The 23,578-nt window shown below is 46.0% G+C and overlaps 1 protein-coding gene across 1 annotated transcript in view; it reads right to left on the bottom strand.

Annotated features, from left to right (window-relative positions):
• Nucleotides 1–332: 332 nt before the first annotated feature.
• The window catches only part of LOC106588001 (Krueppel-like factor 13), a 57,750-nt gene continuing 34,504 nt past the window's right edge, over nt 333–23,578 (bottom strand). Inside the window, exon 2 of the mRNA XM_045708017.2 lies at nt 333–1,897. Within this exon, the coding sequence (XP_045563973.1) occupies nt 1,524–1,897 (374 nt within the window). The 3' untranslated portion in view covers nt 333–1,523. The remainder of the gene's footprint in view (nt 1,898–23,578) is intronic.

The following is a 23,578-nucleotide window of genomic DNA, read 5'->3' as shown; positions in this document are numbered from 1 at the left end:
GAGGTTATGAAGCAACGCAGCAGACACGTCTCTACTCTCATCTTCACATCCCCTTTTGAAGATGTCTTACGTGTTGACCAACACAGCTCACTGCCACAGTTCACTGATGTAAGAGATTCAAGTCAGAGATATGAGCTTGGATTCAAATGAAAGAGGTGAACAGTATGTTTCGTCTCTCTCTCTCTCTAGTCTCCACTAGTTATTTTGTGTCATCACCATTCAAAGATAAGACCTAGTTTGAAGGACTATTTCCATGGTTTCTTTCAGTGTGAAAAACAAAACAGAATTTATTCAAGGAGAGGAGTGCAATTCTGTTTGAGTGTAAGGCTATGTTGTGTGTGTGTGTGTGTGTGTGTGTGTGTGTGTGTGTGTGTGTGTGTGTGTGTGTGTGTGTGTGTGTGTGTGTGTGTGTGTGTGTGTGTGTGTGTGCGTGCGTGCGTGCGTGCGTGCGTGTGTGTGCGTGCGTGCGTGGTGTGTGTGTGCGTGCGTACGTACGTGCGTGCGTGCGTGTGTGCGTGCGTGCGTGTGTGTGTGTGTTTCTGCATTGTCTTCATTGTGTCCATTCTTTCAAGCTATCAAAGGCCTTCCCTGAGCAGGGCAGAAGATTCAACCTGCATTGAATTTCAGAGTAAAGTGATGTTCGTATTTGTGCAGTCAAGTTAAAAGAAATAAACTGTGTTTATAATCCTGAGGATAAAGATGAAACCTCCCTAGCCATTTCAAATAAATGTAACATCCTGTAGTATTTACAATATTGAATATCCCGTTCTGTGTTCTTTCTTGGCTGATTCTGCTAACTTTAAGTACCACAAGCTAAATGAAACAATATTAAACAATGGCCTGAGGCTTCTCAAAGAGACAATGCCTACGCAGTACATTTGTTTACTATGGAAATATTGCCATCAGAAAGGCATTATTTTTGTCTTTGCTGTTGAAAGGATTGCTCTCCAATAGGCAGTATAGTACATGATGTAGAAGACAGTACAATGCAGCAAGCAGACAGAGCATTGGAAAGGAGCCTCGCTAGGTAAGTAACTGTGCAATAAGTGGAATGGTGGGGGGGGGGGGTCCCAATTAGGACCAGAGCCAATCAGAGGACCCTACTGACCAAAATAACGAATCAGAGTAGCTGCTGGGGTTGTGGCGTAGTCCCATTGAAGTCAAGGTTAGGGTGAGACGTTAGAACAAAGGACAGGGCATCAAGTTCTTTGAAAGGATTCCTTCTACCACCACGTGTCATGGTAAAAAGACTCCAGTGAGACTGGAGCAGGTGCTCAAGGGGATCCAGTCTAAGACCACCATTATGATTAAAAAAAAAAAAGATTTAAATAGCCTATTTCCATTGCAATGCTGGTGTGGGCTGAGACATTCCACAGGGAACCGGTGTAAAACCCAAACCCTGCGGTGGAAAAGGCCTAAAACAGACTGAAAGAGTCCTGTCCTGTCTGTGGGGTGTGTCTTGTCTTGTGGGTGGGTCAATCAGGGCGTCGGAGGCAGAGCCTGAAAGTGCTGTTGGCGGGGCTTTAAGGCGAGTTAGCCGGGCTGAGGGTGGGGCTGGGGCTGAGGGTGGGGCTGGACGAGTCGGAGCGGCTGTTGTAGTCGCTGAGCGATCCGGGGCGTGTACTACTCCCGACCACGCCCATTCCTCCGCCAACTCCTCCCATTCCTCCGCCCATTCCTCCGCCACACCCGTACGGCCGCTTCAACATGGCGGGCTGGAACTCGGAGTGGCGGCGAGCGTGCTTCATCAGGTGGTCGCTACGCATGAAGCGCTTGTCGCAGAGTGGGCAGCTGAACTTCTTCTCTCCGGTGTGGGTGCGGTAGTGACGGGCCAGCTCATCCGAACGGGCAAACTTCTTGTTGCAGTCAGGCCAGGTGCAGGGGAAGGGACGCTCTCCTGGAAGATACACACAGAGAGAGAGAGAGACAGAGAGAGAGAGAGAGAGCAGACAGAGAGAGAGAGAGAGAGAGAGAGAGAGAGAGTCATTAGTTTACTGTTCATTTTTATTGTTTATTTCACATTTGTTTATTATCTACTTCACTTGCTTTGGCAATGTTAATATATGTTTCCAATGTCAATAAAGTCCTAAATTGAGCCTAAATTGAATTGAATTGAATTGAGAGAGAGAGAGAGAGATGGGTCAAACATACTGTATGGAGGGAGAAAAATGACATTCCTATGGTACGTCCCTCTGGACAAGCGAACTAGTTAACTAGACTAAACAATCATAGGACCTAGACAAATCATATAGCTCTATACAGGATAACAATCATATAGCTCTATACAGGATAACAATCACATAGCTCTATACAGGATAACAATCACATAGCTCTATACAGGATAACAATCACATAGCTCTATACAGGATAACAATCACATAGCTCTATACAGGATAACAATCACATAGCTCTATACAGGATAACAATCACATAGCTCTATACAGGATAACAATCACATAGCTCTATACAGGATAACAATCACATAGCTCTATACAGGATAACAATCACATAGCTCTATACAGGATAACAATCACATAGCTCTATACAGGATAACAATCACATAGCTCTATACAGGATAACAATCACATAGCTCTATACAGGATAACAATCACATAGCTCTATGCAGGATAACAATCACATAGCTCTATACAGGATAACAATCACATAGCTCTATACAGGATAACAATCACATAGCTCTATACAGGATAACAATCATATAGCTCTATACAGGATAACAATCACATAGCTCTATACAGGATAACAATCACATAGCTCTATACAGGATAACAATCACATAGCTCTATACAGGATAACAGTTGGGGAACCCTGCCCGATATTAATGTAGTTGGGGAACCCTGCCCTATATTAATGTAGTGGGGGACCCTGCCCTATATTAATGTAGTTGGGAACCCTGCTCTATATTAATGTAGTTGGGGAACCCTGCTCTATATTAATGTAGTTGGGAACCCTGCCCTATATTAATGTAGTTAGGGAACCCTGCCCTATATTAATGTAGTTGGGAACCCCTGCCCTATATTAATGTAGTTAGGGACCCTGCCCTATATTAATGTAGTTGGTGACACATGCCCTATATTATTGTAGTTGGGAACCCTGCCCTATATTAATGTAGTTGGGGAACCCTGCCCTATATTATTGTAGTTGGGGACCCCTGCCCTATATTAATGTAGTTTGGGAACCCAGCCCTATATTAATGTAGTGGGGGACCCTGCCCTATATTAATGTAGTTGGGAACCCTTGCCCTATATTAATGTAGTTAGGGGACCCTGCCCTATATTAATGTAGTTAGGGGACCCTGCCCTATATTAATGTAGTGGGGGACCCTGCCCTATATTAATGTAGTGGGGAACCCTGCCCTATATTAATGTAGTGGGGAACCCTGCCCTATATTAATGTAGTTGGGAACCCCTGCCCTATATTAATGTAGTGGGGGACCCTGCCCTATATTAATGTAGTTAGGGAACCCCTGCCCTATATTAATGTAGTGGGGGACCCTGCCCTATATTAATGTAGTTGGGAACCCTTGCCCTATATTAATGTAGTGGGGGACCCTGCCCTATATTAATGTAGTTAGGGAACCCTGCCCTATATTAATGTAGTTGGGAACCCCTGCCCTATATTAATGTAGTTAGGGACCCTGCCCTATATTAATGTAGTTGGGGAACCCTGCCCTATATTAATGTAGTTGGGAACCCCTGCCCTATATTAATGTAGTTAGGGACCCTGCCCTATATTAATGTAGTTGGTGACACATGCCCTATATTATTGTAGTTGGGAACCCTGCCCTATATTAATGTAGTTGGGGAACCCTGCCCTATATTATTGTAGTTGGGGACCCCTGCCCTATATTAATGTAGTTGGGAAGCCTGCCCTATATTAATGTAGTGGGGAACCCTGCCCTATATTAATGTAGTTGGGGACCCTGCCCTATATTAATGTAGTTGGGGAACCCTGCCCTATATTAATGTAGTTGGGGAACCCCTGCTCTATATTAATGTAGTTGGGGATACATGCCCTATATTAATGTAGTTGGGAACCCTGCCCTATATTAATGTAGTTGGGGAACCCCTGCTCTATATTAATGTAGTTGGGGATACATGCCCTATATTAATGTAGTTGGGAACCCCTGCCCTATATTAATGTAGTGGGGAACCCTGCCCTATATTAATGTAGTTGGGGACCCTGCCCTATATTAATGTAGTGGGGAACCCTGCCCTATATTAATGTAGTTGGGAACCCTGCCCTATATTAATGTAGTGGGGAACCCTGCTCTATATTAATGTAGTTGGGGACCCTGCCCTATATTAATGTAGTTGGGAAGCCTGCCCTATATTAATGTAGTTGGGGAACCCAGCCCTATATTAATGTAGTTGGGAACCCTGCCCTATATTAATGTAGTTGGGAACACCAGCCCTACATTAATGTAGTTGGGGACCCCTGCCCTATATTAATGTAGTTGGGGAACCCTGCCCTATATTAATGTAGTTGGGGAACCCTGCCCTATATTAATGTAGTTGGGAACCCTGCCCTATATTAATGTAGTTGGGGACCCCTGCCCTATATTAATGTAGTTGGGAACCGTGCCCTATATTAATGTAGTTGGGAACCCTGCCCTATATTAATGTAGTTGGGAACCCTGCCCTATATTAATGTAGTTGGGAACCCTGCCCTATATTAATGTAGTGGGGAACCCTGCCCTATATTAATGTAGTTGGGGACCCCTGCCCTATATTAATGTAGTTGGGAACCCTGCCCTATATTAATGTAGTTGGGGACCCCTGCCCTATATTAATGTAGTTGGGAACCCTGCCCTATATTAATGTAGTTGGGAACCCTGCCCTATATTAATGTAGTTGGGGAACCCTGCCCTATATTAATGTAGTTGGGAACCCTGCCCTATATTAATGTAGTTGGGGAACCCTGCCCTATATTAATGTAGTGGGGAACCCTGCCCTATATTAATGTAGTGGGGAACCCTGCCCTATATTAATGTAGTTGGGAACCCTGCCCTATATTAATGTAGTTGTGAACACCAGCCCTAAAGGCAGTGGGCACATGGACATTTGAGAGGATTGGGTAGGTATCATTGCAATAATAGTTTAATCTTGTCTTCTGATTGGCCAGGTGGAAATATTGCCATATTGCTTCCACCTATCCAATTCTCACTGAGGGCCTCTGAGTCCCTCCCTTTGTCTATAGATCTGACCTCTGCCTAACCTTTGCACTCTGGTTGACGTAATGACAACGAGACAGCAACAGCAGACAAAACGTATCTACACACTGTAATCACAACATCTCTATTTCCTGGAGTACTGTGCCTGCATCCCAGATGGCACCTGATCTAGGGCTCTGATCAAAAAGTAGTGCACTATATAGGGTGGTTCTGGTCTGAAGTAGTGCACTATGTAGGGTTCTGGTCTAAAGTAGTGCACAATATAGGGTGGTTCTGGTCTGAAGTAGTGCACTATGTAGGGTTTTGGTCTAAAGTAGTGCACAATATAGGGTGGTTCTGGTCTGAAGTAGTGCACTATATAGGGTTCTGGTCTAAAGTAGTGCACTATATAGGGTGGTTCTGGTCTAAAGTAGTACCACTATATAGGGTGGTTTTGGTCTAAAGTAGTGCACTATGTAGGGTGGTTTTGGTCTAAAGTAGTGCACTATGTAGGGTTCTGGTCTAAAGTAGTGCACTATGTAGGGTTCTGGTCTAAAGTAGTGCACTATGTAGGGTTTTGGTCTAAAGTAGTGCACTATGTAGGGTTCTGGTCTAAAGTAGTGCACTATGTAGGGTTCTGGTCTAAAGTAGTGCACTATGTAGGGTGGTTTTGGTCTAAAGTAGTGCACTATATAGGGTGGTTTTGGTCTAAAGTAGTGCACTATGTAGGGTTCTGGTCTAAAGTAGTGCACTATGTAGGCGTCTGGTCTAAAGTAGTGAACTATGTAGGGCCCTGGTAACAGGAAGTGGTGCACTAGGTAGGGGTCTGGTCTAAAGTAGTGCACTATGTAGGGTTCTGGTCTAAAGTAGTGCACTATGTAGGCGTCTGGTCTAAAGTAGTGAACTATGTAGGGCCCTGGTAACAGGAAGTGGTGCACTAGGTAGGGGTCTGGTCTAAAGTAGTGCACTATATAGGATGTAAGCTTGTGACAGTGGTGATAACGCCGTCCCATCAAAGTAATCTGTGGCCCCAGGCGATACTTAGCATTTTCATCTATCTTTGTTACAGTCCTCTCACAGGCCCTATCTGAAAAGCCATGGTATCGGAGGAAACAGTGTTTTCAGTCATAAAGCCATGTGTTACTTCCAGAGAATAGACACTCTGCAAGCCTTTATTATACCTCAAAGACAGATGAAAAAGTATATTTCATAAACTTACTCAGACAGCGGTAAAACTAGCATGTAAATGTTTTATAGCAAATGATTTAAATGTGTAGATAAAGTGTAATATTACAAAGCTGGAATGAGTATTAGTTTCCAGGCGGGCCTCTAGTGAATGATGTAGCTAGAATCTTCCCATAATAAACTTTCCCAAAATAATCGTTCCCATAGCAGTTTCAAAGCCGTCTCTAGCAGAGGTTTTCAATGGCAGCCTTATGTGCAGTTCAATAGAAATGGCTCCTGGAAACCCACATGATAGTGATCTCTGAAGCAGTACTCCTAGTTCCTGTTCTACCATGCAATTATCAACTGACACGGTACAGTAGAAACTACTGCCTCCCCTATACCCTCCCCCTCCACCCTCCACTATACACTCCACCCTCCCCCTCCCCCCTCCCTCTCCACTATACACTCCACCCTCCCCCTCCACCCTCCACTATACACTCCACCCTCCCCCTCCCCCCTCCCCCTAAACCCTCCCCCTCCACCCTCCACTATACACTCCACCCTCCACTATACACTCCACCCTCCCCCTCCACCCTCCACCCTCCACTATACACTCCACCCTCCCCCTCCACCCTCCACCCTCCACCCTCCACTATACACTCCACCCTCCCCCTCCACTATACACTCCATCCTCCCCCTCCACCCTCCACCCTCCACTATACACTCCACCCTCCCCCTCCACCCTCCACTATACACTCCCCCTCCCCCCTCCACTATACACTCCACCCTCCCCCTCCACCCTCCACTATACACTCCACCCTCCCCCTTCACCCTCCACCCTCCCCCTCCACTATACACTCCACCCTCCCCCTTCACCCTTCACCCTCCACCCTCCCCCTCCACTATACACTCCACCCTCCCCCTTCACCCTCCACCCTCCCCCTCCACTATACACTCCACCCTCCCCCTCCCCTATACACTCCCCCCTCCACCCTCCCTCTCCCCTATACACTCCACCCTCCACACTCCACCCTCCCCCTCCAACCTCCCCCTCCCCTATACACTCCCCCCTCCACCCTCCCTCTCCCCTATACACTCCACCCTCCACACTCCACCCTCCCCCTCCACCCTCCCTCTCCCCTATACACTCCACCCTCCACACTCCACCCTCCCCCTCCAACCTCCCCCTCCCCTATACACTCCCCCCTCCACCCTCCCTCTTCACTATACACTCCACCCTCCCTCTCCACCCTCCACCCTCCCTCTCCCCTATACACTCCACCCTCCACACTCCACCCTCCCCCTCCCTCTTCACTATACACTCCACCCTCCCACTTCACTATACACTCCACCCTCCCCCTCCACTATACACTCCACCCTCCCCCTCCACCCTCCCCCTTCACTATACACTCCACCCTCCCCCTCCACTATACACTCCTATGTAGACCAGGGCCTAAAGTATTCCACTCCATAAGTTTACTGCTCTATGTAGACCAGGGCCCAAAGTATTCCACTCCATAAGTTTACTGCTCTATGTAGACCAGGGCCCAAAGTATTCCACTCCATAAGTTTACTGCTCTATGTAGACCAGGGCCCAAAGTATTCCACTCCATAAGTTTACTGCTCTATGTAGACCAGGGCCCAAAGTATTCCACTCCATAAGTTTACTGCTCTATGTAGACCAGGGCCTAAAGTATTCCACTCCATAAGTTTACTGCTCTATGTAGACCAGGGCCCAAAGTATTCCACTCCATAAGTTTACTGCTCTATGTAGACCAGGGCCTAAAGTATTCCACTCCATAAGTTTACTGCTCTATGTAGACCAGGGCCTAAAGTATTCCACTCCATAAGTTTACTGCTCTATGTAGACCAGGGCCTAAAGTATTCTACTCCATAAGTTTACTGCTCTATGTAGACCAGGGCCCAAAGTATTCCACTCCATAAGTTTACTGCTCTATGTAGACCAGGGCCCAAAGTATTCCACTTCATAAGTGCATAGGGTGCCATTTAGGATGCAGACATAAAGTAAATAATCTCCTTTCCACCAGGTGATAATACAGCCTTTAAATGATCTAAAAGAAAACACTACTGGTGTATTGTCCTTAGAGTGCTACCCCTAAGCATAACAGACTAGGCACAAAGACCTTCATTATTTTGGTTCCTAGTTCATATATAATATTCTGTCCCCGAGGACTGAAGTGGAAAAAATTATTTGGTTCAACGAATAGACTTTTACCTGACGTCATAACAATCAATCAAATTTATAAAGCCCTTTTTACATCAGCTGATGTCACAAAGTGCTGTACAGAAACCCCAAACAGCAGGCAATGCAGATGTAGAAGCAATGTGGCTAGGAAAAACTCCCTAGAAAGGCAGGAACCTAGGAAGAAACCTAGAGAGGTCCCAGGCTCTGAGGGGTGGCCAGTCCTCTTCTGGCTGTGCCGGTTTGAGATTATAAGAGTACAACAGTGCAACACTCTTACCTGAGGTCACTACAGTCATACCTGACATTACAACCCTCTTGCTAACAAGCAAAAAACTCAAACAGGTAGTACAAGTGGTCCGATGAAGCGGATGCAAAACTACAGCAGTGGTTCCCAAACCCCCCCCCCCCCCCTTAAAATAAAACAACTCAACTTTTTTTTTGTAAGAACTCAGTCCAGCTTTAAACTTAGTCCTGAAAGTTATAATAGTAGAATGTACAAGGTGACATTTCTAAACTGGGTATTACATCATCAGTTCCTCTTGTCATGTTAGTCATTGTACACATTAGAGAGATATTTAGAACTAGTCAGGAATGTCCAGATCAATCAGCCCATGTCACTCTTTTTATTCACTTTTTTTAGCCCATAGATATTGTTGTAGTTTTTGAGTCACTCCAATATCACATGAATACACATTAGACATGGCAAATTGTATTGAATTGCAAGAACATTTGTTTTAAAACTGCAAAATGTTCTTTGCACCCCATGATAATAATGTGTACAACTGCAGGAAATAAGCTTTAAACGTACAAAATATTCTCTCCACCAACAAGAGGGGTGTGAACAGTTTGTGTCATGAACAGTACTGGTGACCATAGAAACAGACGTGGCGCGTGCGCACGCGGGGGGGTTGTGGGACGACGACAGGGGGGGAGGGGGCAAACAGGATGTTCCCCAATGCTGGAAGGGGGGCCCCCGAGTGAAAACGTTTGGGAACCCCTGAGCTACAGGACCGTTTCGCTAGCACAGACTGGAATATGTCCTGAGCCTACCAGACGAGCTAAATGCCTTCTATGCTAGCTTTCGAGGCAAGCAACACTGAACCATACGTGAGAGCACCATCTGTTCCAGAAGACTGTGTGATCACGATGTCCATAGCCAATGTGAGTAAGATCTTTAAACAGGTCAACATTCACAACGCCGCAGGGACAGATGGATTACCAGGACGCGTACTCAGAGCATGCGTTGATCAGCTGGCAAGAGTCTTCACTGACATTTTCAACCTCTGCCCCGAACCAGTCTTAAATATCTACATGTTTCAAGCAGACCACCATAGTCCCTGTGCCCAAGAAAGCCAAGGTAACCTGTCTAAATGACTACCGCCCAGTAGCGCTCCCAAGACAATGTCATCTATTACTCCTACAGACATGTATTAGACGTTCATTTGAGGTCGAACCAAACAGAAGGTTAGTAATACACAGTAGTACTCTGCCACGCTAACTAACTCTACCAACTCAAACCAACAGCCACTGTCTTTCACCTCCTACCTGACTAACTCTACCAACACATACTACCTACAGCCACTGTCTTTATCATCCTACCTGACTAACTCTACCAACACATACTACCTACTGACACTGTCTTTCACCTCCTACCTGACTAACTCTACCAACACATACTACCTACTGACACTGTCTTTATCATCCTACCTGACTAACTCTACCAACACATACTACCTACTGACACTGTCTTTATCATCCTACCTGACTAACTCTACCAACACATACTACCTACTGACACTGTCTTTATCATCCTACCTGACTAACTCTACCAACACATACTACCTACTGACACTGTCTTTATCATCCTACCTGACTAACTCTACCAACACATACTACCTACTGACACTGTCTTTATCATCCTACCTGACTAACTCTACCAACACATACTACCTACTGACACTGTCTTTATCATCCTACCTGACTAACTCTACCAACACATACTACCTACTGACACTGTCTTTCACCTCCTACCTGACTAACTCTACCAACACATACTACCTACTGACACTGTCTTTATCATCCTACCTGACTAACTCTACCAACACATACTACCTACTGACACTGTCTTTCACCTCCTACCTGACTAACTCTACCAACACATACTACCTACTGACACTGTCTTTATCATCCTACCTGACTGATCCTAGCAACACAAAGAGCCTGCTGGGGATTTACTGTTGAGATGAGCTGAATTACAAACTACATCTGTTTATGTAACCTCAAGGGCTGCTTCCAAACAACACCCTATTCCCTACATAGCGCACAACTAGCCCTATTTGGCCCTGGTCAACAGTAGTGCACTATATAGGGAATAGAGTGCCGTTTGGGAAGCAGCCCCAGTTACAAAGCAGCGGAGGGTAACGTATCCCAGTGCTTCAATATTTAACAGCTTTTCAGAGGTGACTGGATCTGGGAGGTGTCAATATAATATCATGACTCAACAGACATCAGGTATCCACACAGTGGATGAGAGACTGCTGGGATATCATGACTCAACAGACATCAGGTATCCACACAGTGGAGGAGAGACTGCTGGGATATCATGACTCAACAGACATCAGGTATCCATCCACACAGTGGAGGAGAGACTACTGGGATATCATGACTCAACAGACATCAGGTAGCAACACAGTGGAGGAGAGACTGCTGGGATATCATGACTCAACAGACATCAGGTATCCACACAGTGGAGGAGAGACTGCTGGGATATCATGACTCAACAGACATCAGGTATCCACACAGTGGAGGAGAGACTGCTGGGATATCATTATGTTAGGTTGTTGGTTAGATTTCAGAGTTATAGACCTGTTAGGTTGCTGGCTAAAGCTAAAAGAGTTATTGACCTGCTAGGTTGTTCAAACTGTAACGCCCTGGCCATAGAGAGGGGTTTTTGTTCTTTATTTTGGTTAGGCCAGGGTGTTACATTGGGTGGGCGTTCTATGTGCATTTTTCTATGTTGGTTTGTTTCATTGATTTTGGCCGTGTGGCTTCCAATCAGGCACAGCTGTAGAGTGTTGTTGCTGATTGGGAGTCACACATAAGTGCCTGTTTTTCCGTTGGGGTTTTGTGGGTAATTGTTTCTGTTGTGTGGTTTGCACCTGACGGGACTGTTTGGCTGTCGGTTTTCTTGTTTTGTTTTGTATAGTGTTCTTTCTGTTATTAATTTCAATGATGAACACTAACTCCGCTGCGCCTTGGTCTACTCTCTCCCGACAGCTGTTACACACACCTGTATGTCATTATCACACACTATTTAGTTCAGTTCTCTGCACCCCGTCATTGTGAGGTATTGTTTGTTTTGATACACATTCTATTCGGAGCTCTGTTCATTTCCGTATTAGTCCTCCTGTGTATCGTAGTTTTTGTCCACCCTCACTAACGACACCTTTTTGCCTATTCCCTGCCTGTACTTTTGATCAGATTTCCTGTCGTCAACCTCTTTCTTGCCTGATCTCCTGGACTATGTTACTAGCCTTTTCCCTGCCTGTACTGTTGCCTTTTTGGAGTCCCTGTGTATGACCTTCTTCCTGCCCCTGGACCCAGCTACCTGCCTCCTCCTGTGTATGACCTTCTGCCTGTCCCTGGACCCAGCTACCTGCCTCCTCCTGTGTATGACCTTCTGCCTGGACTCAGCTACCTGCCTCCTCCTGTGTATGACCTTCTGCCTGCCCCTGGACCCAGCTACCTGCCTCCTCCTGTGTATGACCTTCTGCCTGCCCCTGGACTCAGCTACCTGCCCCTGGACCCAGCTACCTGCCTCCTCCTGTGTATGACCTTCTGCCTGGACTCAGCTACCTGCCTCCTCCTGTGTATGACCTTCTGCCTGCCCCTGGACCCAGCTACCTGCCTCCTCCTGTGTATGACCTTCTGCCTGCCCCTGGACCCAGCTACCTGCCTCCTCCTGTGTATGACCTTCTGCCTGCCCCTGGACTCAGCTACCTGCCCCTGGACCCAGCTACCTGCCTCCTCCTGTGGTCCTTTGCTAATAAACACCTGCTGCACCCTGCACTTGAAACCAGCTCTCTGTCTCCCCTCCTGTTCATTACAAGTACAGTAATCAGAATGATTTCTCTGAACATACAGTATAACGATGACAACAGTACAGTAATCAGAATGATTTCTCTGAACATGCAGTATAACGATAACAACAGTACTGTAATCAGAATGATTTCTCTGAACATGCAGTATAACGATAACAACAGTACTGTAATCAGAATGATTTCTCTGAACATGCAGTATAACGATAACAACAGTACTGTAATCAGAATGATTTCTCTGAACATACAGTATAATGATAACAACAGTACTGTAATCAGAATGATTTCTCTGAACATGCAGTATAACGATAACAACAGTACTGTAATCAGAATGATTTCTCTGAACATGCAGTATAACGATAACAACAGTACTGTAATCAGAATGATTTCTCTGAACATACAGTATAACGATAACAACAGTACTGTAATCAGAATGATTTCTCTGAACATGCAGTATAATGATAACAACAGTACTGTAATCAGAATGATTTCTCTGAACATGCAGTATAATGATAACAACAGTACTAGAATACAGTAACAGTACTCTAGCTATCTGTTAAGGACACTTGGGCTATCTGTATTTAGTTAGATAGTTCACGCAGCAAAAAATGTCAGTCCTGGAATCCATAATCTATATTCTATCATGAATGACTGTGTCCAACTCAGTCCTTAATAACCCAATGTGTTTTCACAAAATGGTGGTTGGTGACACGGGATACCCAGTAATTAGTTCTGAGTTCTGACTAGTTTCTCCTGAGCTGTGGCTATAGACTGGCTACAAACAGATACAAGGGGACTCAGTACCTTCAGACACACCCACATGGCCAGACACACCCACATGGTCAGACACACCCACGTGGCCAGACACACCCACATGGTCAGACACACCCACGTGGCCAGACACACCCACATGGTCAGACACACCCACGTGGCCAGACACACCCACATGGCCAGACACACCCACATGGTCAGACACACCCACATGGTCAGACACACCCACACAAAGCCTGTAACTACATCTCTCTGGTTCTGGAGAACAGTTAGTGAAACCCAAACAAAGCCTGTAACTACATCTCTCTGGTTCTGGAGAACAGTTAGTGAAACCCAAACAAAGCCTGTAACTACATCTCTCTGGTTCTGGAGAACAGTTAGTGAAACCCAAACAAAGCCTGTAACTACATCTCTCTGGTTCTGGAGAACAGTTAGTGAAACCCAAACAAAGCCTGTAACTACATCTCTCTGGTTCTGGAGAACAGTTAGTGAAACCCAAACAAAGCCTGTAACTACATCTCTCTGGTTCTGGAGAACAGTTAGTGAAACCCAAACAAAGCCTGTAACTACATCTCTCTGGTTCTGGAGAACAGTTAGTGAAACCCAAACAAAGCCTGTAACTACATCTCTCTGGTTCTGGAGAACAGTTAGTGAAACCCAAACAAAGCCTGTAACTACAGTTCTCTGGTACTAGAATGGAGGAGAGAGGAGATGTGTGGCTATAGAAACATGATGTACTATGGACTTTTGTTCTGCCATGCTGCTGTGACACGCTATGGTTGTGTCCCAAATGGCACCCTATTCCCTATAGTCCACTACTGTAGACAGAAGTAGTGCACTATATAGAGAAATAGAGTTCCATTTGGGACTCAGAGTATCTCTGTCCTCCATACAGCCCGGTGGCTCCATCTCGCCCACATCATAAGTGTTATTGCTTCTGAACAATAACAGTAAAAGCCAACAAGCTGGAAATGTCTGAATGATGTTTATGTGTTCCAGCTGTAATAACAGATACCTAGTCACCCTGACATAAGGTCAGGCCTGCTGTAATAACAGATACCTAGTCACCCTGACATAATGTCAGGCCTGCTGTAATAACAGATACCTAGTCACCCTGACATAAGGTCAGGCCTGCTGTAATAACAGATACCTAGTCACCCTGACATAAGGTCAGGCCTGCTGTAATAACAGATACCTAGTCACCCTGACATAAGGTCAGGCCTGCTGTAATAACAGATACCTAGTCACCCTTACATAAGGTCAGGCCTGCTGTAATAACAGATACCTAGTCACCCTGACATAAGGTCAGGCCTGCTGTAATAACAGATACCTAGTCACCCTGACATAAGGTCAGGCCTGCTGTAATAACAGATACCTAGTCACCCTGACATAAGGTCAGGCCTGCTGTAATAACAGACCTAGTCACCCTGACATAAGGTCAGGCCTGCTGTAATAACAGACCTAGTCACCCTGACATAAGGTCAGGCCTGCTGTAATAACAGAGACCTAGTCACCCTGACATAAGGTCAGGCCTGCTGTAATAACAGAGACCTAGTCACCCTGACATAAGGTCAGGCCTGCTGTAATAACAGATACCTAGTCACCCTGACATAAGGTCAGGCCTGCTGTAATAACAGATACCTAGTCACCCTGACATAAGGTCAGGCCTGCTGTAATAACAGATACCTAGTCACCCTGACATAAGGTCAGGCCTGCTGTAATAACAGATACCTAGTCACCCTGACATAAGGTCAGGCCTGCTGTAATAACAGAGACCTAGTCACCCTGACATAAGGTCAGGCCTGCTGTAATAACAGACCTAGTCACCCTGACATAAGGTCAGGCCTGCTGTAATAACAGACCTAGTCACCCTGACATAAGGTCAGGCCTGCTGTAATAACAGATACCTAGTCACCCTGACATAAGGTCAGGCCTGCTGTAATAACAGAGACCTAGTCACCCTGACATAAGGTCAGGCCTGCTGTAATAACAGAGACCTAGTCACCCTGACATAAGGTCAGGCTTGGCCTGGGTTGTACTGGCTGTTTTGGTAACAAAACAAGAACAGGCACACACACACACACACACACACACACACACACACACACACACACACACACACACACACACACACACACACACACACACACACACACACACACACACACACACACACACACACACACACACACACACAAACACACACACACACACACACACACACGTGCGCAAGCAGATCAGACACACACACACACACGCAGGGGTTGTTTTCCTGGTCAGGATGGTAGAAACAGAACGGCGCTGTGGCGAGAGAGACGCTTTGAGAACAGCTCTTTGTCCTTAAAGAGGGAACAATGAGGGAAGCCACAGCGTCTGTCCCAAATAGCACACTATTCCCTGTATAGTGCACTATGTAGGCAATGGGCCCTGGTCAAAAGTAGTGCACTATAAAGGGAATAGGGTGCCATTTGGGATGAACATACAGTCAAGTGGGCTTATTGTTCCAGGACAAACAAAACTAGCATGAGGCATGCTATGCTGCTAACACCCATAGTGTACAAATGATTCATGATGCTGCTAACAGCCATAGTCTACAAATGATTCATGATGCTGCTTACACCCATAGTCTACAAATGATTCATGATGCTGCTAACAGCCATAGTCTACAAATGATTCATGATGCTGCTTACACCCATAGTCTACAAATGATTCATGATGCTGCTTACACCCATAGTCTACAAATGATTCATGATGCTGCTTACACCCATAGACTACAAATGATTCATGATGCTGCTTACACCCATAGTCTACAAATGATTCATGATGCTGCTAACAGCCATAGTCTACAAATGATTCATGATGCTGCTAACACCCATAGTCTACAAATGATTCATGATGCTGCTAACAGCTATAGTCTACAAATGATTCATGATGCTGCTAACAGCCATAGTCTACAAATGATTCATGATGCTGCTAACAGCCATAGTCTACAAATGATTCATGATGCTGCTTACACCCATAGTCTACAAATGATTCATGATGCTGCTTACACCCATAGTCTACAAATGATTCATGATGCTGCTAACACCCATAGTCTACAAATGATTCATGATGCTGCTTACACCCATAGTCTACAAATGATTCATGATGCTGCTTACACCCATAGTCTACAAATGATTCATGATGCTGCTTACACCCATAGTCTACAAATGATTCATGATGCTGCTAACAGCCATAGTCTACAAATGATTCATGATGCTGCTAACAGCCATATTCTGCAAATGATTCATGATGCTGCTAACAGCCATAGTCTACAAATGATTCATGATGCTGCTAACAGCCATAGTCTACAAATGATTCATGATGCTGCTAACACCCATAGTCTACAAATGATTCATGATGCTGCTAACAGCCATATTCTGCAAATGATTCATGATGCTGCTAACACCCATAGTCTACAAATGATTCATGATGCTGCTAACAGCCATATTCTGCAAATGATTCATGATGCTGCTAACACCCATAGTCTACAAATGATTCATGATGCTGCTAACAGCCATATTCTGCAAATGATTCATGCCAGAATATGAAAACAAATATTTCTTCCAGACCCACGTCTTTTGCCTTGTGTGACCTCTGTGTGACCTCTGTGTGCGTGTTCATAGTCGTTAGGGCACAGTGCTCCTTGATGCCTTCTTAACTTCCTGATAAGTGGACCTTCTCTGGAGTTCAGACACACACGCTTTCTGGGAATGGGAGTGCCAGCGGTAATCAGGGAAGATTTCATTCGTTTGAATGAACACATTGACCCACTTCCACTGTGAGGCTGTTACATCAATCCTGTGTGTGTGTGTGTGTGTGTGTGTGTGTGTGTGTGTGTGTGTGTGTGTGTGTGTGTGTGTGTGTGTGTGTGTGCGTGCGTGCGTGCGTGTGTGTGTGTACAGTAGCTCCAGTACATCGGTGGCCAAACAGCAGAATCTCCCCTCAGGTCCTAACTCTCATTATGTCGCAGTAGCTGCTCTTATGTAAACACCCTCATTCACAGTCAGTAGCCAGGAGAGACAGGAGAGACAGGAGAGACAGGAGTGACAGGAGAGACAGGAGAGACAGGAGTGACAGGAGAGACAGGAGAGACAGGAGAGACAGGAGTGACAGGAGAGACAGGAGAGACAGGAGTGACAGGAGAGACAGGAGAGACAGGAGAGACAGGAGTGACAGGAGAGACAGGAGAGACAGGAGACAGGAGAGACAGGAGACAGGAGAGACAGGAGAGACAGGAGACAGGAGTGACAGGAGAGACAGGAGAGACAGGAGTGACAGGAGAGACAGGAGAGACAGGAGAGACAGGAGTGACAGGAGAGACAGGAGAGACAGGAGAGACAGGAGAGACAGGAGAGACAGGAGACAGGAGAGACAGGAGAGACAGGAGACAGGAGAGACAGGAGAGACAGGAGAGACAGGAGACAGGAGAGACAGGAGAGACAGGAGAGACATGAGAGACAGGAGAGACAGGAGAGACATGAGGGAGAGGAGAGACAGGAGAGACATGAGGGAGAGGAGAGACAGGAGACAGGAGAGACAGGAGAGACAGGAGACAGGAGAGACAGGAGAGAGGAGAGACAGGAGACAGGAGAGAGGAGAGACAGGAGACAGGAGAGACAGGAGAGACAGGAGAGACAGGAGAGAGGAGAGACAGGAGAGACAGGAGAGAGGAGAGACAGGAGTGACAGGAGTGACAGGAGTGACAGGAGAGACAGGAGAGACAGGAGAGACAGGAGAGAGGAGAGACAGGAGAGACAGGAGAGACAGGAGTGACAGGAGACAGGAGAGACAGGAGAGACAGGAGAGACAGGAGGGACAGGAGAGACAGGAGAGACAGGAGAGACATGAGGGAGAGGAGAGACAGGAGAGACAGGAGAGACAGGAGACAGGAGAGACAGGAGAGACAGGAGGGACAGGAGAGACAGGAGAGACAGGAGAGACATGAGGGAGAGGAGAGACAGGAGAGACAGGAGAGACAGGAGACAGGAGAGACAGGAGAGACAGGAGGGACAGGAGAGACAGGAGAGACAGGAGAGACATGAGGGAGAGGAGAGACAGGAGAGACAGGAGAGACAGGAGACAGGAGAGACAGGAGAGACAGGAGACAGGAGAGACAGGAGAGACAGGAGAGACAGGAGACAGGAGAGACAGGAGAGACAGGAGACAGGAGAGACAGGAGACAGGAGAGACAGGAGAGACAGGAGACAGGAGAGACAGGAGACAGGAGAGACAGGAGAGACAGGAGAGACAGGAGACAGGAGAGACAGGAGACAGGAGAGACAGGAGAGACAGGAGAGACAGGAGACAGGAGAGACAGGAGAGACAGGAGACACAGGAGAGAGGAGAGACAGGAGTGACAGGAGTGACAGGAGTGACAGGAATGACAGGAGAGAGGAGAGACAGGAGGGACAGGAGAGACAGGAGAGAGGAGAGACAGGAGACAGGAGAGAGGAGAGACAGGAGTGACCCGGTGAGCCAGGAGAGACACAGATCAAACACAGATTATAACACTGTTAGTTCATATAGAGGTCAAACACAGATTATAACACTGTTAGTTCATAGAGAGGTCAAACACACAGATTATAACACTGTTAGTTCATATAGAGGTCAAACACAGATTATAACACTGTTAGTTCATAGAGAGGTCAAACACACAGATTATAACACTGTTAGTTCATAGAGAGGTCAAACACACAGATTATAACACTGTTAGTTCATAATGAGGTCAAACACACAGATTATAACACTGTTAGTTCATATAGAGGTCAAACACAGATTATAACACTGTTAGTTCATATAGAGGTCAAACATAGATTATAACACTGTTAGTTCATATAGAGGTCAAACACAGATTATAACACTGTTAGTTCAAATAGAGGTCAAACACAGATTATAACACTGTTAGTTCATAGAGAGGTTAACACACAGATTATAACACTGTTAGTTCATAGAGAGGTCAAACACACAGATTATAACACTGTTAGTTCATAGAGAGGTCAAACACACAGATTATAACACTGTTAGTTCATATAGAGGTCAAACACAGATTATAACACTGTTAGTTCATATAGAGGTCAAACAGATTATAACACTGTTAGTTCATAGAGAGGTTAAACACACAGATTATAACACTGTTAGTTCATAGAGAGGTCAAACACACAGATTATAACACTGTTAGTTCATAGAGAGGTCAAACACAGATTATAACACTGTTAGTTCATATAGAGGTCAAACACAGATTATAACACTGTTAGTTCAAATAGAGGTCAAACACAGATTATAACACTGTTAGTTCATAGAGAGGTTAACACACAGATTATAACACTGTTAGTTCATAGAGAGGTCAAACACACAGATTATAACACTGTTAGTTCATAGAGAGGTCAAACACACAGATTATAACACTGTTAGTTCATATAGAGGTCAAACACAGATTATAACACTGTTAGTTCATATAGAGGTCAAACAGATTATAACACTGTTAGTTCATAGAGAGGTTAAACACACAGATTATAACACTGTTAGTTCATAGAGAGGTCAAACACACAGATTATAACACTGTTAGTTCATAGAGAGGTCAAACACACAGATTATAACACTGTTAGTTCATAGAGAGGTCAAGCACACAGATTTGTGGAGACAAATAGATGGTCTTAAATGCCACACTGCTGAACCATGGAGTTGAACATCTTAGCCAATTAGTTTAGCCAATTAAAAAATAACTGTCAAATTATAGGGCATTTTTTATTGGAAAAATGTACTTCAATAATGTTAATTCATCAACAAGCTGTACATTTAGGGAAGGTTTGGTTACAGGCTCGCATTGAAGTCACACAATTGATGTGTTATGGCTTTACGTTCTCTGCCATATCATGGGTTGAAGAAATGTATCTAATAGAATACAGAGGGTTTTCTTTAATGGAAGCTTCTCTAATGTAAAACACGTCAAGTGTATTGTCCAAGGCAGCTCTCGTGGCCCTGTACTGTCCTCTATTTTTACAAATGATCTGTCACTAGCATTAAACAAAGCCTCTGTGTCTACAGTATGTAGGCTGATGATTACACATTATACACGTTAGCTACCACAGCTAGAGAAATCAACACTTAAAGAGTTGCAATCATTTTTTTTTAAATGGGTGGCTATTAATAAATTAGTCCTGAACATATCTAAAACTAACAGCATTATATTTGGTACAAATCATTCCCTAAATTCTAGACCTCAGCTGAATCTGGCAATGAATGATGTGGCTGTTGAGCAAGTAGAGGAGATTAAACTGCTTGACCAAAAGGGCATTTTGATTCAATTGTTGTAAAGATGGGGGAGAGATCTGTCGGTGTAAAGAGACGCTCAGTATTTTTAACACCACAGTCAACCAAACAAGTCCTTGTAGGCTCTAGTTCTATCTAATCTTGACTGTTGTTGGGTGATATTGGTCAAGTGCTGCAAAGAAGGACCTAGAAAAGCTGCAGCTGGTCCAGAACAGAGAACCAGGTCTTGCTCTTTGATGAACACAGAGAACTACTGTCAGCAGTATGCACGTCAGCCTCTCCTGGGTCAAAGTAGAGGACAGATTGACTGCATCAATTCTTGTTTTTGTGAAAAATATTATTGTGTTGAAAATTCCAAATTGACTGTATAATCAATTTACATATACCGTAGTTCTGACAGACGTACCCCACCAGACAGGCCAACAGACAGGCCAACAGACAGGCCAACAGACAGGCCAACAGACAGGCCAACAGACAGGCCACCAGACAGGCCACCAGACAGGCCATCAGACAGGCCAACAGACAGGCCAACAGACAGGCCACCAGACAGGCCACCAGACAGGCCAACAGACAGGCCAACAGGCCACCAGACAGGCCACCAGACAGGCCACCAGACAGGCCACCAGACAGGCCAACAGACAGGCCAACAGACAGGCCAACAGACAGGCCACCAGACAGGCCACCAGACAGGCCATCAGACAGGCCAACAGACAGGCCAACAGACAGGCCACCAGACAGGCCACCAGACAGGCCACCAGACAGGCCAACAGACAGGCCAACAGGCCACCAGACAGGCCACCAGACAGGCCACCAGACAGGCCACCAGACAGGCCAACAGACAGGCCACCAGACAGGCCACCAGACAGGCCACCAGACAGGCCACCAGACAGGCCAACAGACAGGCCATCAGACAGGCCACCAGACAGGCCACCAGACAGGCCACCAGACAGGCCACCAGACAGGCCACCAGACAGGCCAACAGACAGGCCACCAGACAGGCCACCAGACAGGCCACCAGACAGGCCAACAGACAGGCCACCAGACAGGCCACCAGACAGGCCACCAGACAGGCCAACAGACAGGCCAACAGACAGGCCACCAGACAGGCCACCAGACAGGCCACCAGACAGGCCAACAGACAGGCCACCAGACAGGCCAACAGACAGGCCACCAGACAGGCCACCAGACAGGCCACCAGACAGGCCACCAGACAGGCCAACAGACAGGCCAACAGACAGGCCAACAGACAGGCCACCAGACAGGCCACCAGACAGGCCAACAGACAGGCCAACAGACAGGCCACCAGACAGGCCACCAGACAGGCCAACAGACAGGCCACCAGACAGGCCACCAGACAGGCCAACAGACAGGCCACCAGACAGGCCACCAGACAGGCCAACAGACAGGCCACCAGACAGGCCACCAGACAGGCCACCAGACAGGCCATCAGACAGGCCAACAGACAGGCCAACAGACAGGCCACCAGACAGGCCACCAGACAGGCCAACAGACAGGCCAACAGACAGGCCACCAGACAGGCCACCAGACAGGCCAACAGACAGGCCACCAGACAGGCCACCAGACAGGCCACCAGACAGGCCACCAGACAGGCCACCAGACAGGCCAACAGACAGGCCACCAGACAGGCCACCAGACAGGCCAACAGACAGGCCACCAGACAGGCCACCAGACAGGCCAACAGACAGGCCACCAGACAGGCCAACAGACAGGCCACCAGACAGGCCAACAGACAGGCCACCAGACAGGCCACCAGACAGGCCAACAGACAGGCCAACAGACAGGCCACCAGACAGGCCACCCTTCACAGTCCCCAAATCCAGAACATATTCAAGGAAACACACAGTATTATATAGAGCCATGAATGCATGGAACTCCATTCCATCTCAGATTACTCAAGTAAACAGCTAAATGAGCTTTACTAAAAAATGAATAAAATGAGCTTTACTAAAAAATAAAAAAAATGAATAAAACGTATCACAACAACTCTCCTCTATCAGACCTAATTAACTCTGAGGCATATGCACCTGTACTCATGTGTGGGTAACTGTCACGAGGTCCTTTTTGTATCGTTCAAGTCCTTGAGCTGTTCTTGTCTATTGATGTTCTGTATTATGTCAGGTTCTATGTTCTGTGCGGACCCAAGGAAGAATAGCTGCTGCTATGACAACAGTTAATAATGAGGATCCTAATAAACCCCAGGTAGAGTAGCTGCTGCTATGGCAACAGTTAATAATGAGGATCCTAATAAACCCCAGGAAGAGTAGCTGCTGCTATGACAACAGTTAATAATGAGGATCCTAATAAACCCCAGGAAGAGTAGCTGCTGCTATGACAACAGTTAATAATGAGGATCCTAATAAACCCCAGGAAGAGTAGCTGCTGCTATGGCAACAGTTAATAATGAGGATCCTAATAAACCCCAGGAAGAGTAGCTGCTGCTATGGCAACAGTTAATAATGAGGATCCTAATAAACCCCAGGAAGAGTAGCTGCTGCTATGACAACAGTTAATAATGAGGATCCTAATAAACCCCAGGAAGAGTAGCTGCTGCTATGGCAACAGTTAATAATGAGGATCCTAATAAACCCCAGGAAGAGTAGCTGCTGCTATGACAACAGTTAATAATGAGGATCCTAATAAACCCCAGGTAGAGTAGCTGCTGCTATGGCAACAGTTAATAATGAGGATCCTAATAAACCCCAGGAAGAGTAGCTGCTGCTATGACAACAGTTAATAATGAGGATCCTAATAAACCCAAGGAAGAATAGCTGCTGCTATGACAACAGTTAATAATGAGGATCCTAATAAACCCCAGGTAGAGTAGCTGCTGCTATG

This window comes from Salmo salar, chromosome 26 (assembly GCF_965601325.2).
Source record: "Salmo salar chromosome 26, fSalSal1, whole genome shotgun sequence".
Taxonomy (NCBI): domain Eukaryota; kingdom Metazoa; phylum Chordata; class Actinopteri; order Salmoniformes; family Salmonidae; genus Salmo; species Salmo salar.
This window is presented reverse-complemented; position numbering and strand designations above follow the sequence as displayed.